This window comes from Manis pentadactyla, chromosome 16 (genome assembly GCF_030020395.1).
Source record: "Manis pentadactyla isolate mManPen7 chromosome 16, mManPen7.hap1, whole genome shotgun sequence".
NCBI lineage: Eukaryota > Metazoa > Chordata > Mammalia > Pholidota > Manidae > Manis > Manis pentadactyla.
Genome location: NC_080034.1, coordinates 66,848,054 through 66,864,792, shown reverse-complemented (window position 1 = coordinate 66,864,792; position 16,739 = coordinate 66,848,054). Strand labels below are relative to the sequence as shown.

Below are 16,739 nucleotides of genomic sequence, written 5' to 3'. Positions count from 1 at the left end.
GCAAAACTGGATAAAAGCTATAACCTGTCTAATGCAAGGGATAGTTTGCTGAATGAATTAAAAAATAAAGATTAGAATATGAGTGGCACATTTTTGAGAACTATCAAGTCTTTTGTTGACCCTGAAAGTAATAGCAATTATTCTGTAGTATGACAAAGATATCAGATGCCCACATCACAGTCTAAACATCTGTACTTTTCCAGGACAAACAACAAGTAAGTCAAGTTTACTTACAAAAGTGGAGATCTTAGTGATTCTATAAAAAGATGTATTTGGAAGAAGCCCAGTATTTTAAGGCCCAGTTAAACCATTGTTGGCATGAGGAAGCATATAATATACAAAATAAGCAAAAACAGCCCACTTAGTCTGCAGTTATGCAACCAGTGAAATCCTGTCGTCCTTTTTCCTAACAGAGTTCATCCATTCGTGAGGCGCTGGCTCCCCCTCTGTAGTGTTGTCATGGATAACTAACTGGTAGCCAAACAAAACAAAACAGGGTAAGAGGGGAAATGTCACCAAGTTTCGAAAAACCATCTTGAGTACTTGGATTGCTGGTCTCATTTTCCTTCTTTAAGAAAAAAGTTTCAGCAGTAATTTCTATAGAATGAGAGACAAAAATATCTCAACCAGCCATTGCTAGATTGTAGAACAGACAAGACTGTACTACTCAAGGGCGGCCCTAATGCTTTTTGGCTCCAGAAAATAGCAACAGAGTCTACCAGCTGGCTCCAGGGGCACCTAAGGGGAGAGAGCAAATGGGCAGCGGGGAGCAGGGCAGGGGAGCCCACCAGGGGAGCCCAGGCTGGTGGCCACAGTCGGAGGTGCTGAGGCTCCCCCTCTGTCAGCCTGTTTCCTGCCTTCAGCAAGCATTTTCTACAAGAGCAACATCCCCTACTTGCACTAGCACGTTGCTGTTGTGGGCAGAGTAGCCTCAGACTTAGGTTTTACTTCCCTGAGAAATAATACAACACTTGAGTGCTTTCCTCACTTAGTGGTCAATACTGAAACATTTTCTCAGTCTTCAAGCAAGAAAGATCCACATCAATCAGACAGAGCATTTAGGGAAATGTAAACACGCGTGTTGGTCAGTTTTCACAGCTGTCACTGATGGTGGCCATCCACGGAGAGGCCTGGGAACCATCCTTCCTCGTGGAAGCTCATCTCTCAGTGAGACAGAGCTGAGTTTCTATACATATTCTTGCTGAGTTTCTCCTCCTATGTTGAACTGATGCCCCAAATTCCAAGTTCTTCAATCATAAAAGAGGGGGTTCAATGAGGTGTTCTTGCCAGACCAGAAGTTTACAGTGACACCAAGTCCCTGGTCTGGCTGTTCTTCATTCCTGAATGGAGGAGTGGCGGATGGATCTGTGATAATCCTCAGGGCTGCTGACGTGTTCAGGTAAGTCATAGCCCCTCAGGAAATGTCCACTGTTTTGTTGAGCAAAATAATACAGTTGTCTGGCTAGTAGAGGTTCGACCTTTAATAAGAGATTTAAAAAAGACGTTACTGAGATATGCTTCTGAACATCCTGCAGTTTGCTCATCATTAAATAATAGCTCTCAGTGTTAAGGGTACAATGAAGTCAAGTCCAAGCTAGGTGCTCTGACACATCAAAACATTTCAGATTTGGGGCCTTCTGAAGAGCTAACTTTCTGTTAGTTCTCACACCAAGCTTTAAACAGAACCCACTTAATTCTGGGTTTTAATGAAAGTGAAAGATGATACTTTTAAATCAATTGGAGATTGATATTTACATTTAAACTAAGACTAAAGCCTATCAGGTGAAATGACCAAATTAAGAGTAAGTATGAGGTAATATTCAGGGCGATTTAGGCAAAAGAATTAATTTTTCTACGACTGAAGTTTGGCAGGGATGAGGGGGCTCATCCTGAACAATTTTTTATTTCTGTGTGACCTACATAATGTGTACATTTCTAAATGAAAAATAAGATAAAAAGGAAGAAGACAAATCAAACACCAACAAAAACTTCAGCTGTAGGGAAAGACTAATTAATTGACTTCAAATTCATCCAGTTATTTGTGTGGATTACATTCACAAAAAAATACTCAACTTTCAGCTTTTCTTGAATTTACAGCACCTAAGAAAACCAAACGCTTTCACCCAATCAATTGTGCTATAAAACTGATCCTTTGTTACTTTATAACACACTTCAGCACAACTCAGTTGAAGTACCTGAAATAAGTTAAATCCATAATAAAAAGGGATAAGATCTCCTGGGTGCACACATGTCCATTTTTGCTTTTCTGCTGCACACAGTGCCATTTCAGGGGTCCTTGCCTGGGAACACATCCTTGTCTAACTTAGAGGAAAACTAGTACCTTCAAAAACATCCCTTAAAATCAGACTGATGTAGGAGTTTATCATCAGGTTCTGAAGTGCTATTTATCAATGCCAAATTCATTTAGTCATTTAACATCCAGTTGTTAGTAAGATATTGTTATATCCAAGTTAAATCAATCACGACAAAGCTCAGAAGTCTATGGGACTATATTTTTGTTTGTTGGTTGGATGGTTTTGGATTTTACAACCAAGAAGGGAGGGTTGTGTGTTCAAGATTAGACAGTGTTTTGTTTAATAAGGAACATTATCAGAACTGAAATCTGACCTGAATTTTGATATCAGGGTAAAGGTTTTTACCTGCTGTTGTTCATTATCCGTGCCCCTTAACTCTCAAAGGTATGTAGTGATGAAGTGTTCAAATTCAAAAGTTTTAGATATTCTAAATTCTGTTTTCTGTGGAAGATTCATGTGAATTATCTATATAAACTTTTCTTTCCTTTATTTTTAGTGAAAATGGTGTTTACTTGCCACAGTTGCATCTACCTTAAACTGTGCTAGGGAGCATCATGATGGTCTATCTACATAAATTCCTTGAAAGATTTAGCCTCCTCCAAATACACATGGACCTTGATTTCTAATAATTAAAAAATTTCTAGAAATCCAGAAATAAAAGAGGGTTTGGGAAACACTGGGGCAGGACCTACAAAATATATGAGAAATTTGGGAAAAGCTTCTCCATCAAGTGAAGATCAACTAGAAACATTTTAAAAGCAATATTAAACGTGGAGAATTTTAAAGGGCAGCTTTTTGCATCAATCCTTTTCCATCCCTGTAAAATGGGGATATGACAACTTCCTTGAAAAATGAAAAAGATGGGAGAAACGAAGCCCCCGGCTGGAGGGAGCCTCTGTTTGTGAGCAGGTCTCCGGGGCTGAGCACAGCGTGTGGGGCTGGGCTGCACCCTCTGCACTGCTCAGTGGGCCGTGCTTCCTCCCTCACTATTTTCCCAGATGCTTGACATTTACTTTTCATTTGAGACTTCAAGCAGACTGAGACCTTACCCCCTGACACACAGCAGGGAAACTCAATCATGTGAAAGGACGTGGCTAAATACTCACATGGGCAGTGATGAGCTTCCTTTGCCTCTGAGGATCTGGAAACTCCTCCCCGAAGCACAGAGTCACCTGGAATCTTGGCAGGGGACGGCCATGGTGAGCAAATGCTTGCAGCTCTGGAGAAACCCCATAAGAAAAAAGCCACACTCAGAAACTCTCATCACTGAATGCTCCAGGTTCAAGCAGGAAGCAAGAGCTCACTGCTGATTCAAAGACTAAAACAGGAATGCAGAGTCTTTATTTCTCTACGTGGGGTTCTTAACTTTCAGAGCCCAGATACAAAATCGCACAGGCACGTGCACGTGAGTGTTTTCCTTGGGCAGCTCCAGGTTCCACTGGGTGCTTCAAGGGGAATACGTCCTACTGATTAAGAGCCTTGCTTTGCGGCACTGGACCCATGAGGATGCAAAAGGTAACAGAAAGGTGTGAAAAAGGAAGAAAAAGAAATGTAGCCACTTTGAGGCAAAAGAATAATCTATATGAAAGAGAAATCTTCATTTTAAAAAATCAGAATTTTCTGATTTGTCCCAGGATTTCTTAAAAACATCATCTCAGAACTGCTGAGCATAAGAACCAGCATCTGTGCTGCCCAAGACCTCTACATGACCCCTGAAGCACAGAAAACATTTATGTTATCTTGGAGCCTGAGCCAGTTATTGGGCACTTGGCACTAGGCCCAAACTGTGTCTCTGAGCTGACTTGCCACCCTGGAGAAGGGTGGTGATGAAGCACCAGGGGTCCCGGCTGTGGACGTGTAAACCCTGAAGGCACCACTCGCACCCTAACGGTGCACAACAGACCCAAGCACTGTTGGAAGGAGACCTATCGAACCCCAGCATTGACCCACGTCCTGTGCTTGTATTCTCCATGACTCTTAGGCCTCTAACTGCTCCTATTCTTTCCGCTAGAGTCAACCGTCATGTCCGCAGAAGGAACGTGCTTACACATAGCTGCTGTAAGTTCTGCAGAACAGCGTGCAGATGCATCTTTATCAGATATGCACCCTCGGGCTTTGCCTTTGGGGACTGTCCCTAGTAGTTTGCAAATCCTGAATGGGTAGATATCAAAGATTTCTACTGTTCTCTTCAACTGAAGAAAAATTTCTAGCTAACTCACTAGACTTCCTGCTTTTTTTTTTCTTCTAGAATTTAAATCAAACATAACTGACTTAGTCAGATAGTATAAAAGACGTTGACACCACTGAGGTCTGAGACTACCCCTAATAATCTGATCAGAACAACAAGTCGGCACAATTCTCTGAAAAGGTCATGCCTCAAATGCTTGATACTAGGAGAACATTCTGTGGAGATCCTTGATTATGCAGAACACAGACCACTACACAGCTGCAGATTTTAAGTGTGCAGGTTCCTCCTAGAACCTCAGTGAACACTTCAAGATAAGAGGTTGCACTGAACAAAAAGCACAGTTATTGGTTCAGGGGAAGGAAAAACAAAACAAAACAGCTCTTGCTCACAGATAAATGTTAAATTCTAGGCAAGTGAATTCATAGCCTGAGGATGCTCACAGCGGGCGCACCCTGCTTCTTGACTGTATCCACCTCTCAGTGAATGTTATGTCTCAATGTATATGTTACAGCCCTCTGAAAGCATGAGAATACTAACTTTCTTGAAACATGAGTGAGAGAAGCTCAAAGAGCAAGTGCCATTTCCCTTGGATGCCTTAATTAAAGCCTTAGTCCTGTGGCATCTTCTGAATCCAAAGAGACCAAGATCCACAATCTCTACAGATAGGCAACCCCACGGGCTCTTTCAGACCCCACTGTAGACATGAGGTACAGACAGGGGTGCCCCTTGGCAGCTATTGGATCTTCCTCTGGCCCCACTGTGATCACCATGCTAGATCCCAGGATGAATGGGCTTCAAGTGGCATGGACTCAGAGGGAGGGAAGAGAGTTCAGATCCACATGCACTTCTCACTGTGGTGCTGTGTCTGGCACTAGAGATTGGCTCCCCTTTTCTCTTGCCATGCCTCTGTGGGGGCATTAGTCATCTTACCACATATTTGTTTGAGGGCACCAGAAGAGTTTGGATGAGCCTAAGGAAATTTGGGCAACTTAAAACCCAAAAGGCTGAGCAAGGGTCAATGGTCCAGAGCACGTAGAGGCTTCATGTTTTTATTTTAAATAAATTGAATCAAGAAGCACATTTGGGGCAAGAGAGGCATGTGAAAATGCAGACACAGGGTGTCTCTGAAGGGGCACTGATAAAAGAGTAGGTTACGGGTGAAGCAGAAGAAGAATGGGTAGTTGGCTGGCAGATGAACAGTTCCCCCTCCAAAGAGCCACTGTCAGGACAGGTAGACCTGGATGAACACCCTGGGTGGACTTCAGCAACACGGCCCATGAGCTCACAGAAGCCAGCCCAGGGCTAACTTAATTGTCATGAAATCAAAACTAGGAAAACAAAGTTTACGGGTCTAGAAAACATGATTTGAAACATGCATATCATGGAGATAACTGAAAGCTGTCTCATAATTTCCTCTTTGCAGAATCAGTTCAACATACTACACCTGCTGAATGCAGCCAGGGCACCTGCAAAAGGACCCATCTCCTACCCAGGAATGTCAACAATATACTTCTGATGTCTACAGTTTTCCTAGGAACCTTAAAAGAGCTGAAATGTCAACAGGTATGCTTGCCAAGACCACACTACAACAGCGTGTGGGCATTGTTAGCAGGGTGACCATTGGTTGAGTGCCAGCATTTCAAGACAGCAGCCTAAAGCACTGCCCCAAGGCAGCTTCCTCCTCCTCACAGCCCCACGGAGGGTAGGGCAAGCGGAGAGGAGGCAGAGGCACGTGGTGAGCAGCAGAGGGGCCCACTGCTGGGCCTCTGCAGCAGTCCACAGGTGCCGGCGCCCCCTCCCCACAGCTGCCCAGGTGAGTTACCGGACAAGAACTGCTGCGTGTCGAAGAGCTTGCAGGTCTGGTCCCTTTCCAGCTTGTTGGGTCGGTCGCTGCACAGCGCTAGAGGCCCGTCCCAGTAGATCCTGCTCTGGCACAGTCTTTTGGCATAAAGCCCATCAGGGGCCATCCAGAGGACCACACCCCTTTCCAGGTGGCTCAGCAGCTTTTCAATGTTCTTCCTCTGGCCGTTGTCCTCCGGGTAGGGGAAGAGGACCTGGTCCAGGTTACTGGCATCGTAGGTGTGGCCGTGAGAGATACGGCAGCCTTCAGGGCTGGACGTGGTCAGCTCTTTCACCAGGATCTCTCGGTAGTACAGACAGATGTGGAGCCGGCAGTCTGCAAACACAGAGACGGCAGGGTCAGCGCAAAGCATCCAGGGAGGGCTGGACACCCACCAGGATGCCATGCTACTCAGAACAAGCACAATTGGTGGGACACAAGATGCTCCATAAGAACTAGGAAGTTCTAGGGTCAAGGAAGTAAGGACACGCTGTGCGCCCTTCTCGCCCTCCTGGAGACTCCCAGACCGTGAGGACGGTATTGCAGTCCCACAGAAACAGATTTAATGTTGTCTAACTCAGCATTTTCCAAATTTATGTGACTGTGGATTTTTTTTTTTTGGAGGGGGTAAGCAGACTTTTAATTAATTTTCTACAAAATACGTCTGACTTGTATTTGAGAGCACCACTGATGAAACAATGTGTTATTTTTTTATGATGAAAATATTTGTCTAAAATTTTAAGTCATACCACTGAATTAAATTTATCATTAGGCATGCAATCAGTTTTGATTTTAGAGGAAGTATGCCCTAAGTATAATTTCTGCTAGCAATAAGAGTATGGTGGTACTTCAGGTAAAAGAGCAAATATGTCCACATGTCAGAAACTACCCTAAAAATATCAATATGATGTCATTTAGGTAAAAAAATTACATATATATATATATATGCACACACTGAAGTTTCAGGAAGGATAAGTATCATAACAGTGGTTATCTCTGGGTGGTGGGAATGTGGTATTTTTATTTTCCATTGTTGCTTTTCCGGTTTTTTAATTAGTACATACTGAATATGTACCACTTGTATAATAAAATTACTTCATGTGGAAAGAAAGGAATCAATAAGAAAACCATCCTAAGAGTAAAGTCTGCTGAAATTCCACTAAGCTGTGTGTTTAACTTTGAAAATAACTCTAAAACTCTGCTTTCTAAAACATTAAGCAACATGAATAGATTTATGAAGTTATGCTGATTTCAAAGTCTTCTTTTAAAATATGACCCATAGGTTGACGGAGCAAGCTAGGTGTGCAAAGGGCCCCTTCACTGAGATGCATGTGGGCCTCACGGATGGGCACAGCTCCCGTCCGTAATGCATGGGATTTACAGATGAGTGGGAATCACAGTTCTCCAGTAAATGTGCTCAAGGTTGATAATTAATCTGTTTATGTACACCAAAAACAGAAACCCACAAAACCCTCCTATTCCTCAGTGGTAGGTTTTCAGACTTAACGCACATCACTGTCTCCATTTCTGCCCCACGAGCACTGGCTGAGTGCACACTCAGATGGTGTGCCCTGCCAGGGTGGCTGTTGGCCATTCGTGGTGACTCTCAGGGCAGGTTTCATTTCATTTAATGTCATCAGAAATCACGAGGTCGCAGTGATATAAATAGATGTTTATTTCCTACTCTTCAGGCACCCACACAAGTCTGAGGTGCTCAAGAAAAGGGTTTGAAAATTTCTAAGAACAAACACAAACAAGCCTTTCTGCTCAGAAACATCACCTCCCCTCCATCACTCAGGGCCTCTTAAGAAAGGCAGCAACTTTCATTTAGGACTTTGCGACTAGGAAAATGAAACAGTAGAACTCCAGCTCCCCTGGGAGAGAGAAAGGTGCCCCCATCTCTGGTTCCCTGAAATCCTGAGAATTTCATTTATATTTTCTATCACTGCTTTTTAAAGAGGTCAGTGGGCAAGGTGAGAATTCTCAATCTTAAGCTATTCATTTTTACTATACATACAAATCCCATTTTAAAACAATCCAAAACATTATCTAAAATATATATATATATACATACACCACATGCACTTAGTAAACCTTGAAGTGCCTTCCTTAAAACAAGATCTCCTGGGGGGCAGGGTTCTTTTTTTTTTAAGAAATGAAATCAAACCTAATCCTTATGTTTGCAAGATGTATCAAAGTTCGGAGGAAGACCACAACATCTGTCACTTCCAGGCATACTAACACGATGAAGGGAAGGGGGCAGCCCTAGGGGCCCAGGACACCAACGAGAAGGGCCTGTGTGTGGCTAACCCCGGGAGAGTGACCAGCTTTTCAAATGAGAAGCCCAGGTGTTTGCTTCTGCAAAATCAGACTCCTTTGTGAGAATGTTGGCTGAAGAGTGGCCCTTGGTAAATAAAAGTGGAGTTGTCTGCATATTTCTGGAAATTCAGATAGATGCCAACAGAGAACTTAAAATGGCTTAGTTCAGACAGTGATGGGAAAGGCATCAGAATCCGAGGCTGGCTTCTCAGGGCTAACTTCCCTAATTGTGCTCCTCATGCTTGTGGTTTGGAGTCAGTGTGTCCACACCTGCTCCAGTTCCCAGCTGCAGGAAGCTAGTGCCTGGGGGCTATGCACACCCACCGCCCCCTCAAGTCCACCCAAAGGGGAGGGTGGGGCACTCACCTGAGAGCGCCAGGGCTTCAGCAGACCTTATGCTTGGCTCTATGGGGATCCCGGGGGCCTGGGACTCAGGCGGGGCACAAGCATAAAAGGTTCCTGTCACCTGGCAACCTGTGTTTGCAAATAAAAGTCAGATGCTGTCTAAACAGAGTGTCTGATGCATCCAGAGGCTGTCTCCCCAGCAGAGGCCGCTCAGCCCCAGGGGTGCACCAGAGCAGGAAGGGCTATGGGCATTCTCAAGGGGCAAAGACAAGCTGAGGTGCAATTGGAAACGCGAAGCTTGAAGGAAGAAGGAGCTTTTTCACAGCTTTGGAAGGAAACTCGGAACTCTCCCTCTGGAATTTCCTTCCTTCCCTCCTTCCTTCCTTCCTTCCCTCCCTCCCTCCCTCCCTCCCTCTTTTTTTCCTTCAACACCCATCACCTCACATCACTGCAGCTGTGTGTCTGCCCTGAGAACGTTTGAGACCTACTCTGTAAGCAACTTCCAGTACCACAGAGGACTGTTAATGTTAGATCCCCAGAACTTGTTCATCTCGTAACTGGAACTTTGTACCCTTTACCCGACACCCCTCCATAATTGTTCAGCAGAGTAACTGAGGCTCAGAGAGGTGAAGTGACTGACCCTTTTCACACAGCAGGTTTACAATAGAGCTGTGAGCTCAAGTCTGCATGAGTTCTGATGCCAAAGAGCCCAATTAAAAACTCAAAAATTGTTTAGCCCATGTTTATTTAGCTTTCTACTTCAGGGTTCAGGAGAAAATTGAACCACGTCTTCAGGCAGTGTAGTAGCTGTGTGTCCCATTCAACACGGGTAGAGAAGAATATGTAACAGAATCCAATTTTGCTGGCACATAATTTAAATGCCACCTGTGCTTCAAAATATGCCTACCTATTCCACCTTTTTGCACAGGTCAAGGAGTGCCTCCTTTTTGAGTTTGTGGGTTCCGTAGAGCCCAATGCCCTGGACACAGGAATGAATTTCAGAGACCAGTTGAATGTTAGCTCACCCTCCATGATACATCAAATGAGCCTTTGCTGCCTATCACTCCTGAAATGCTAATAAAACTGAATTGAACTTTTTTGTAAACATGCCACACAATATAAATCTTAGACAGTGGTATCCTTCTCCAATACCAAGACCCTAGAGTGCCCTGGACATGGCTGAAAAAGGGAAGCTGACCAAATTGTTAGGGAGCAAAGACCCCAGAACACACAAAAAGGTTCTGGGTGCTGCCTCATCTTAGGGTTCTTATTTAACCAACTAACTAACTCAAAAGTCTTAAAAGCTTGTGTTTTGCTGTATTACCATGTGAAATTTTCTCTGCACTTAGCTAACAGCTTCTGCTGAGAGATCTCATCGTGATGTCTGGGGACCTCCTGTAGGCATGGGACCACATCCAATTGAGAGTGAGCAAGGCTCTGTGACCCAACACCAGCACTAGGCACCCCATGCAGATTGTTCATGGTTCTTTACATAGTGTTCATTCATTCCCTTCTTATCACTTCTACTCCCAAGAACAGCTGCTATGGGCACACCACTGTTTAAGAGGAATATACTAGCTCAGTAATCTCCTAGTGTCCCTAGGGAGGGAGGGCTTGGGCACAGCTGTACCCATTTTATAGATGTGTGGACAGAAACCGACCAGTGAGACTATGTGGCCCTCAGGTAACATTAAGGGTCAATCCAGGAAAGAAGACTGTCAAAATCTACCACTTTTCACCCAAGATTAATTAAAGGTTTACATTATTCAGGGATGATAAGAAACACTGACCTATTAAAAAGATAATTATAAAAGTACATCCAGCCAGTTTGGTATCTAACACCCCCTGTCTTAAGTGCAAGGCTGGGCTTTAGGGTTAGATCTGAAACTGAATTCCAGCCCATAATTTTCACTAGGTAACTCTGGACACATCCTTACATTCTGTGAGCTTGCCTCTACAAAAATGGGGCAGTTTAGCTCATTGCCTGGAATGATCTCTGTGATGCTTAAACAGAATCCCCTGTAAGGCAGTTTCAAGCATAGGCCCTGGCACAGTAGACCGCATGTCAGGAAATGTGGTGTCCTTCCTCTGAGGACCTTACCATGCCACAGGAAGAGAAATGTCTCTCCTAGCAGCTCTGAGAAAGGAAGGAGCTGTGCTATTGTCAGTAATCAAGAGGGACCAAGTCAGGAGAAACCAGGCCCTTTGGCCAGGTTTGCTCTGCTGGGCCAGCAGCAGCCACAGGAGCCAACCCAGCACACTCCTTACCGTTTTCACAGGTTGGGCCTTGCCAGTGGTGGCTGCGAGGTCCAAACGCCACAGGACACTGATACGGGATTTCGGGGTGTGACTGATCAGGCACATAGTCCCGCCAACTTCGGTCATGGGGTGGCATCATGTAGTTATGAACCTGCTAAAGGCACATGAGGCGCTGAGCTAAAAAGCAGCCAGCTCAGCAAAGAACAATTGATTTGCGCTGGGAAAGGGAGCAGATTCTCTATATCCTCCCAAATTCCTCTGGGAATCTCCTGTTTGGCTGGCAGCCAAATCACTTTATCATCTGAAAAGACTTTGGAGTGAATCGCTCATCACACTCGGGGGAAACTAGCCAGAAAGAATCAAAATGCACAATGGAGACAGTATTATAAAGTCATGATTCATGTAAAGCTTCATCATATGGTTACACTGGCACCAAAAGTACTACAGGGAAATGTGCCTTCTTTTACCCACTGAAGTGAATCAAAAAGAGCTGTGATTCACACCAGAAAAGTCTGAAGAGCCAGCGGCCCTGCAGTTCCCAAGATGAAGCCCAACATCCAAAATCTCCGACCTCCACAGATGGTCTGTCTCCCAGAAGATCTGAGGGTCAGTAGTAAAAATCCACACCAACAGGTGGACACACCGACCTCTCCCCTACTTAAAACCAACACTGATAGCAGTATGGCTGCAAAGTGACCAGGGCTTTGGTTTGGCTGTCTAACTAAGAGCCAAAACAAGTTTCTGCTGTTTTTGTTTGTGTGTTTTTCCTGCCGTGTGGACTAGTCAGCCCAAGCGGCCCCACACAGACCCAGCCCCTGCTCCTGGAAGCTCTGCAGCCTCTATCATACCTGGGCTGGCAGGGAGGCGTAAGGTGCTGTCATGGTGTAGGGATGGTTCATGGTCATCTGTGGGTCTTCCAGGGTGAGCTGCTTTGCTCCTACGTGTTTGGGCAAAAGGGAAATGGCACAGGATGAGAAAAGGAACTGACAGAACTAAACACCAAATCTTAGAAAAATACCAGAGGGCTTAATTCCTAGAATGCATAACACAATATTGACAAATAAGGCATTTTTTAGCAGTTCCCCTGGGCAATTGTTTGTTCAGGCCATTAAGCTGATTTCTGTGAAGTTCAACACATATAAGACAGATGGAAAAGTAAATGGAATGCTGTGTGTGAATTCATCTTGTGACATAAAGCCTCACCTGTATGGCTGGTTTAAAATATAGATTCTTGGGCGCTCCTCTGACATACTAGTGGGAATCTTGGAAAGAGGGAATCTGAATTACAGTAAGCTACCCAGCTGACCACATTACATTCTTTAGAGCTGACACTGCTATTATTATAAATAGTAACAATATGTATGTATGCTTCCTGTCTACAAGTGGTTAATTATGAAAGACTGACAGATAACTAAAGTTTCAAGTAACTTTTGAATTTTTTGGTTTGGAATTTGGCCTCTATCTTAATAGAACTAACTGAAAAACACACATGTGCACAGTGATGCACATACATGCATATGCATACACACACAGGGAGAGATTTGGAGTCTGAGAAATTGTCCTACACGAATACCACAAGAATTTCAATTTAAGACCCAGAACTTGGGCAGTGAGCCTTCTGGGCCTGAACATGTGGCAGGAGGAAGGCAGATTATAAAAAATCCAAAATAAAAAAGTGACACTCAGGAGTGGAATTCAGGCATTACAAGTGTCGGGCTGCCTATATTCTGTGACCCCAATCCAGGAAATCCCACCTTTTTTGGCCCCCTCAGGAACAATCCTGTAGACTTTGTAGGGGTCTGAGATGTCTAGCTGGCTCCTCTCAACCAGTTCCTCAAAGTCATTGCTCTTGTTCAAAGCACATCGCAAACGTGTCTTCCAGGTAGGAGGGTCTGGCTTATCAATGCCTTCTCGGAACTTTCCTTTAAATAGTGCCCAAGCCTGGTGGGAAAGACAGTTAAAACTCAGGTCTTTAAAAAAAAAAAAAAAAAAAGAATCTGGGAATTGTATTCTAAAGGAAAGAACGGTGCTTAGGTAGTTCAGATTTACATTGTTTCTCAAAATGTGGGACAAGGCACCAGATGTTCTTCAGGTAAAATACTTTCCACCTGGGACTCTCTCGTTGCTGAGTTGAAGACAGGTGGTTTGAACCTTCTCTAGGTATTTGTACAAGCTGGTTGAGATGTGGAGGACCCCTGGAAAGGGCACTTTTCAGTGTCTGAAGGGAGCTTGATAAGGACTAGGGACAGAGCTGTGGGATGGGCTGCTACCCAGAGGGTTCATCTGGATGGTCAGACGTCTGAGGTACTCTGAGAGCAAGTTCCCCGAGGAAGTCCCCTTTTGCCCGCTCTGCCCACATGGGGCGCGACTAGGCCCTAATGCACAGTTCACTGGCAAACTGCTCTTGGGAAAAACACCCATGACCGTACACAGAAGTGGGGACAGAAAGACTCAGAGAAAGGCCCAAACAGAGAGAAAGAAAAGTTTCCAAAGAAAGGCTTGAAAAGAGGGAGTTAGACAAACCGCGAGACAGGGAGGGAGGACCACAGAGGAGGAGACCCAAGGAGAGGCAGGGCCAGAGCACACCGGGGACGGGGGTGGGTGAGCCGGAGAACCGGGTCCCGAGAGAGACCCCACCCCCCACCCCGGGCGAAACAGAGAGGCAGGGACAGACACCGTGAGAGCGCCGGAAACACCCTGAGCAGCCTCGTTCGTGCACCCTACGGGCGCTCACAGAGACGGGAGACAGGCATCCGTCAAAGGAGACGAGGATGGACCCAGAGGTACCGAAGGAGGCTCGAATGGAAAGAGGGGGCCCACGCGAGTGCAGCCAGGAGCGCCCCAGCCTGAAGCCCGCGGGCATTCCCCTGCTGCGCTCCCTCTGGCTCCTGGGACCGCTCATGCTCCGCGCCCTGGACCGGGGCCCGGCCTCCCGCCTGTGAAATCACCGTACAGCCTGAAGCCTCCGGCCCCATCGCCCCCCGATGCTCGCGGCGCCGCCCCGCTGGGTGTTCCCCCGCGTGCGTCCCCCTGAGAACTGCCGGCGCGGGTGGGCCCCGCACGCCGGCCAGGGGCTCCCAGCGCGCCCTGACCTTGAAGAGCGCGGCGTCCTCTTCTCGGTTGTAGTCCTGCTTGCCCGCGTGCTTCCAGGGGATGCGGAAGACACTCTTGTCCTCGTTCTCCCACACCAGCCCCGGGTACTTGCCGCTGTCGATCTGGTCGATCAGCCACTGGCGGAGTTTCCCGTTGCCGCAGCTCACCGCGCTCATGCCGAACTCGCCGCCTCGGCTGCCGCCCTCCAGGTTCATGCCCGGCGCGCCGACCGTCACCCTCTCGCGCCTCCTGCACCCGCTCTGCGCTGCCGGGAGAGCACGGCAGCCCCTCAGCCCCCGGCGCGGTCCCCGAGCCCTAGAGCGACGACCGCGAGGCCGCGAGTCTCCGAGGCAGCGAGGCACGCGCAGGAGTCGGCCAAGGTTCCCGAGATCAAGCGCCCTCTCGGCTGCCACGGGCTCGTCCCCTGGGCGCGCGCGGTCCTGCCGCCTCCCGGGCTGCCCTCCGCGGAGCCCATTCTCCCTGCGCATCTTCCGACTCTGCATTCTCGTTCCGCACCCCTCAGCCTCCCTCCTGGGCGCGCACAGCCAAATCCAGCCGCCTGCACCGCTGGCGTCCCTTTGCACACTGCGCGTACCTGCTGCTCCTCTCTGCCCATTCTCAAGCCTTTGCGGGCCAATTTCCCCCTTCTCTGTCACTTTCCACTCTTGCCCACTCCCCAGTTCACACTCCTTTGGTGGCCCTCTCGCGCCAAGGGTCTCGCGCAAGCGGGCTCGCCTGCAGTAGGGGCGGTCCAGGCGGGCGCCCTCAGTAACTCCTCCCCAGCCCTGCGCTACAAGAACACCCCTGGGTCCCCGCCAGGCAACAAGGATTAAGGGGGCCCCAGGAGGGCAGCCAAATAGCGGGAGATGCTGGAGCGCGGGCGGGGCCCGGCGAGGGAGCTTAAGGCGCGAGCGTGCCGGGGGGCGAGGGTCGCGGAGCGCAGTGGTTGACGTAGAGCAGCGCAGGGCCCCCAGCGGCCCAAATCTGGAGCTTCTCCTCCTCTGCCACCAGCCGGGGAGCTACGCGCCGGTGGCCGCGGTGAGTTTGGGCCCCTTAAGAACGAGGGGCAGGAGGAGCCTCTGGAATAAGGGGCAGTTCGCTCCGGGAAGCCTGCTGCCCTTGCGAATCTCTCGGACGGCCCCGCGACAGCCACTCCTGGGACCCTGTCAGCCCCGTTATCCCACCGGGTCCGGCGCGTGGCCCCCCCACCGCCCGGGATGGGCTGGCTCGCAGAGTGGTGGGTCCGCGGGAGACGGGATGCTCAGGCACCTGGGCGACCCTCCAGCGAACCTGCACTAAGGCCGGGCCAGAGCAGATGGGGTGGGAGTCGGGGCTCCCCGAAGGGGCTGCTCCCTCCCTTCCCACCGGCTCCGAGGCTGGGGTTCCCCGCGCGGCCCTTAAGATGGGCCCCGGGACCTCCGCTCTTGCTCCTGGTTCCCCGTCCAGCTGACCTCCCTTCATGCTCCTGCCAGACCCCAGGCCTTACCTCGCCCCAGACTCGGAGCTGAGGGCAGCGGTGGGTCCCAAGCTCAAGTGGTGAAACTGAGACTCCGAGGAGGGAAAGAGGAACTTTATAGAGCTTAAAAGCCGCGCTGGGGGCGGGACCAGGGCTGGGAGGGGCGGGGCCAGGACTGGGAGGGGCGGGGCCGGGCGGAACAGCGCGCCGGCGGGCTGGGGGAGGCGAGCGCGCAGCGCTTGCCGGCTGGGAAGAGCTGCCGGGCTGCGAGAGTGCATCAGGGGGCCGCCCCGCCGACCTGCGGCCGGCGTCCTGGGCGGGTCACGCCGCCCCCCTCCGCGCAGACGAGCAACCCTCGAGCAGGGCGCGCGGCTTCGGGCACCCTCACTTGGGGCGGTTTCCCGCGTAGTGCAAGGCGCGAAATGGGGACCTTGCCTTCGCCTCAGGACCCGCGGGAGGCTCATCGATCACTAGTAACACCTAAACGACAGCGATGTGGTTAGCGCGGGAAGTGGGGGGCGTGCAGGAGCGGGAATCCGGTACGAAGGGGACTTCGTTTGCAGAGCACGTTACCAAAGACTGAGGAACTGTCCACTTCGAAGAACTGGGTGGGTGGGGGCATCCTTGGCACCGTCGTCGTCACCAAGAACCCTGCCCCCCGCGGTGTTTGCAGAACATCATACTCATTTAAAAGAAAAAAGAGAGAGAGAGAGAAAGAAGGAAAGAAAGAGTGGGCCCAGGTGCCCTGAGCTATAAATTGTGGTTCCATACTGTCTGCATGTTTGAAATCTCACATGCTTTTGCATCTATTACACGGTGAACTGAGGTGACTCAGACAGACACTGCATAGCCCCCAAAGTTTGAATTACGGCAACGTGAAAGAGTGGGGGAAGAGATTCCGGAGTGTCCAGATGCGCCAACTGC

At 48.5% G+C, this 16,739-nt stretch overlaps 1 protein-coding gene across 4 annotated transcripts; it reads right to left on the bottom strand.

Moving 5' to 3' along the window:
- Positions 1-251: 251 nt before the first annotated feature.
- IRF4 (interferon regulatory factor 4) lies at positions 252-15,903 on the bottom strand. Of its 4 annotated transcripts, none has more exons than XM_036888707.2 (9): positions 15,846-15,903; positions 14,359-14,624; positions 13,021-13,207; positions 12,115-12,203; positions 11,276-11,420; positions 9,029-9,136; positions 6,326-6,679; positions 3,422-3,534; positions 252-1,478 (listed from the first exon to the last, which is right to left on the bottom strand). In XM_036888707.2, exons 2-9 carry the CDS (start codon positions 14,572-14,574, stop codon positions 1,335-1,337), a joined length of 1,356 nt encoding a protein of 451 aa, XP_036744602.1. In that variant the 5' UTR covers positions 14,575-14,624; positions 15,846-15,903; the 3' UTR covers positions 252-1,334. The 4 variants fall into 4 exon arrangements, with proteins under 4 accessions (XP_036744602.1, XP_036744603.1, XP_057349807.1 ...); XM_036888708.2 differs by having other exon boundaries at positions 14,359-14,619; positions 15,846-15,878; XM_057493824.1 differs by lacking the exon at positions 15,846-15,903 and having other exon boundaries at positions 14,359-15,563.
- Between the last annotated feature and the right edge of the window lie 836 nt (positions 15,904-16,739).

What these genes read in the sequence shown, in the direction of transcription:
- IRF4 (XM_057493824.1), bottom strand. Translation starts at nt 14,862, where the DNA reads ATGCAGAGTCGGAAGATGCGCAGGGAGAATGGGCTCCGCGGAGGGCAG. An exon ending in TCCTGAGGGGGCCAAAAAAG is followed by an intron (nt 12,204 to 13,020) that starts GTGGGATTTCCT and finishes CCAAACACGTAG; the next exon opens with GAGCAAAGCAGCTCACCCTG. An exon ending in CACGCAGCAGTTCTTGTCCG is followed by an intron (nt 3,535 to 6,325) that starts GTAACTCACCTG and finishes GGGTTTCTCCAG; the next exon opens with AGCTGCAAGCATTTGCTCAC.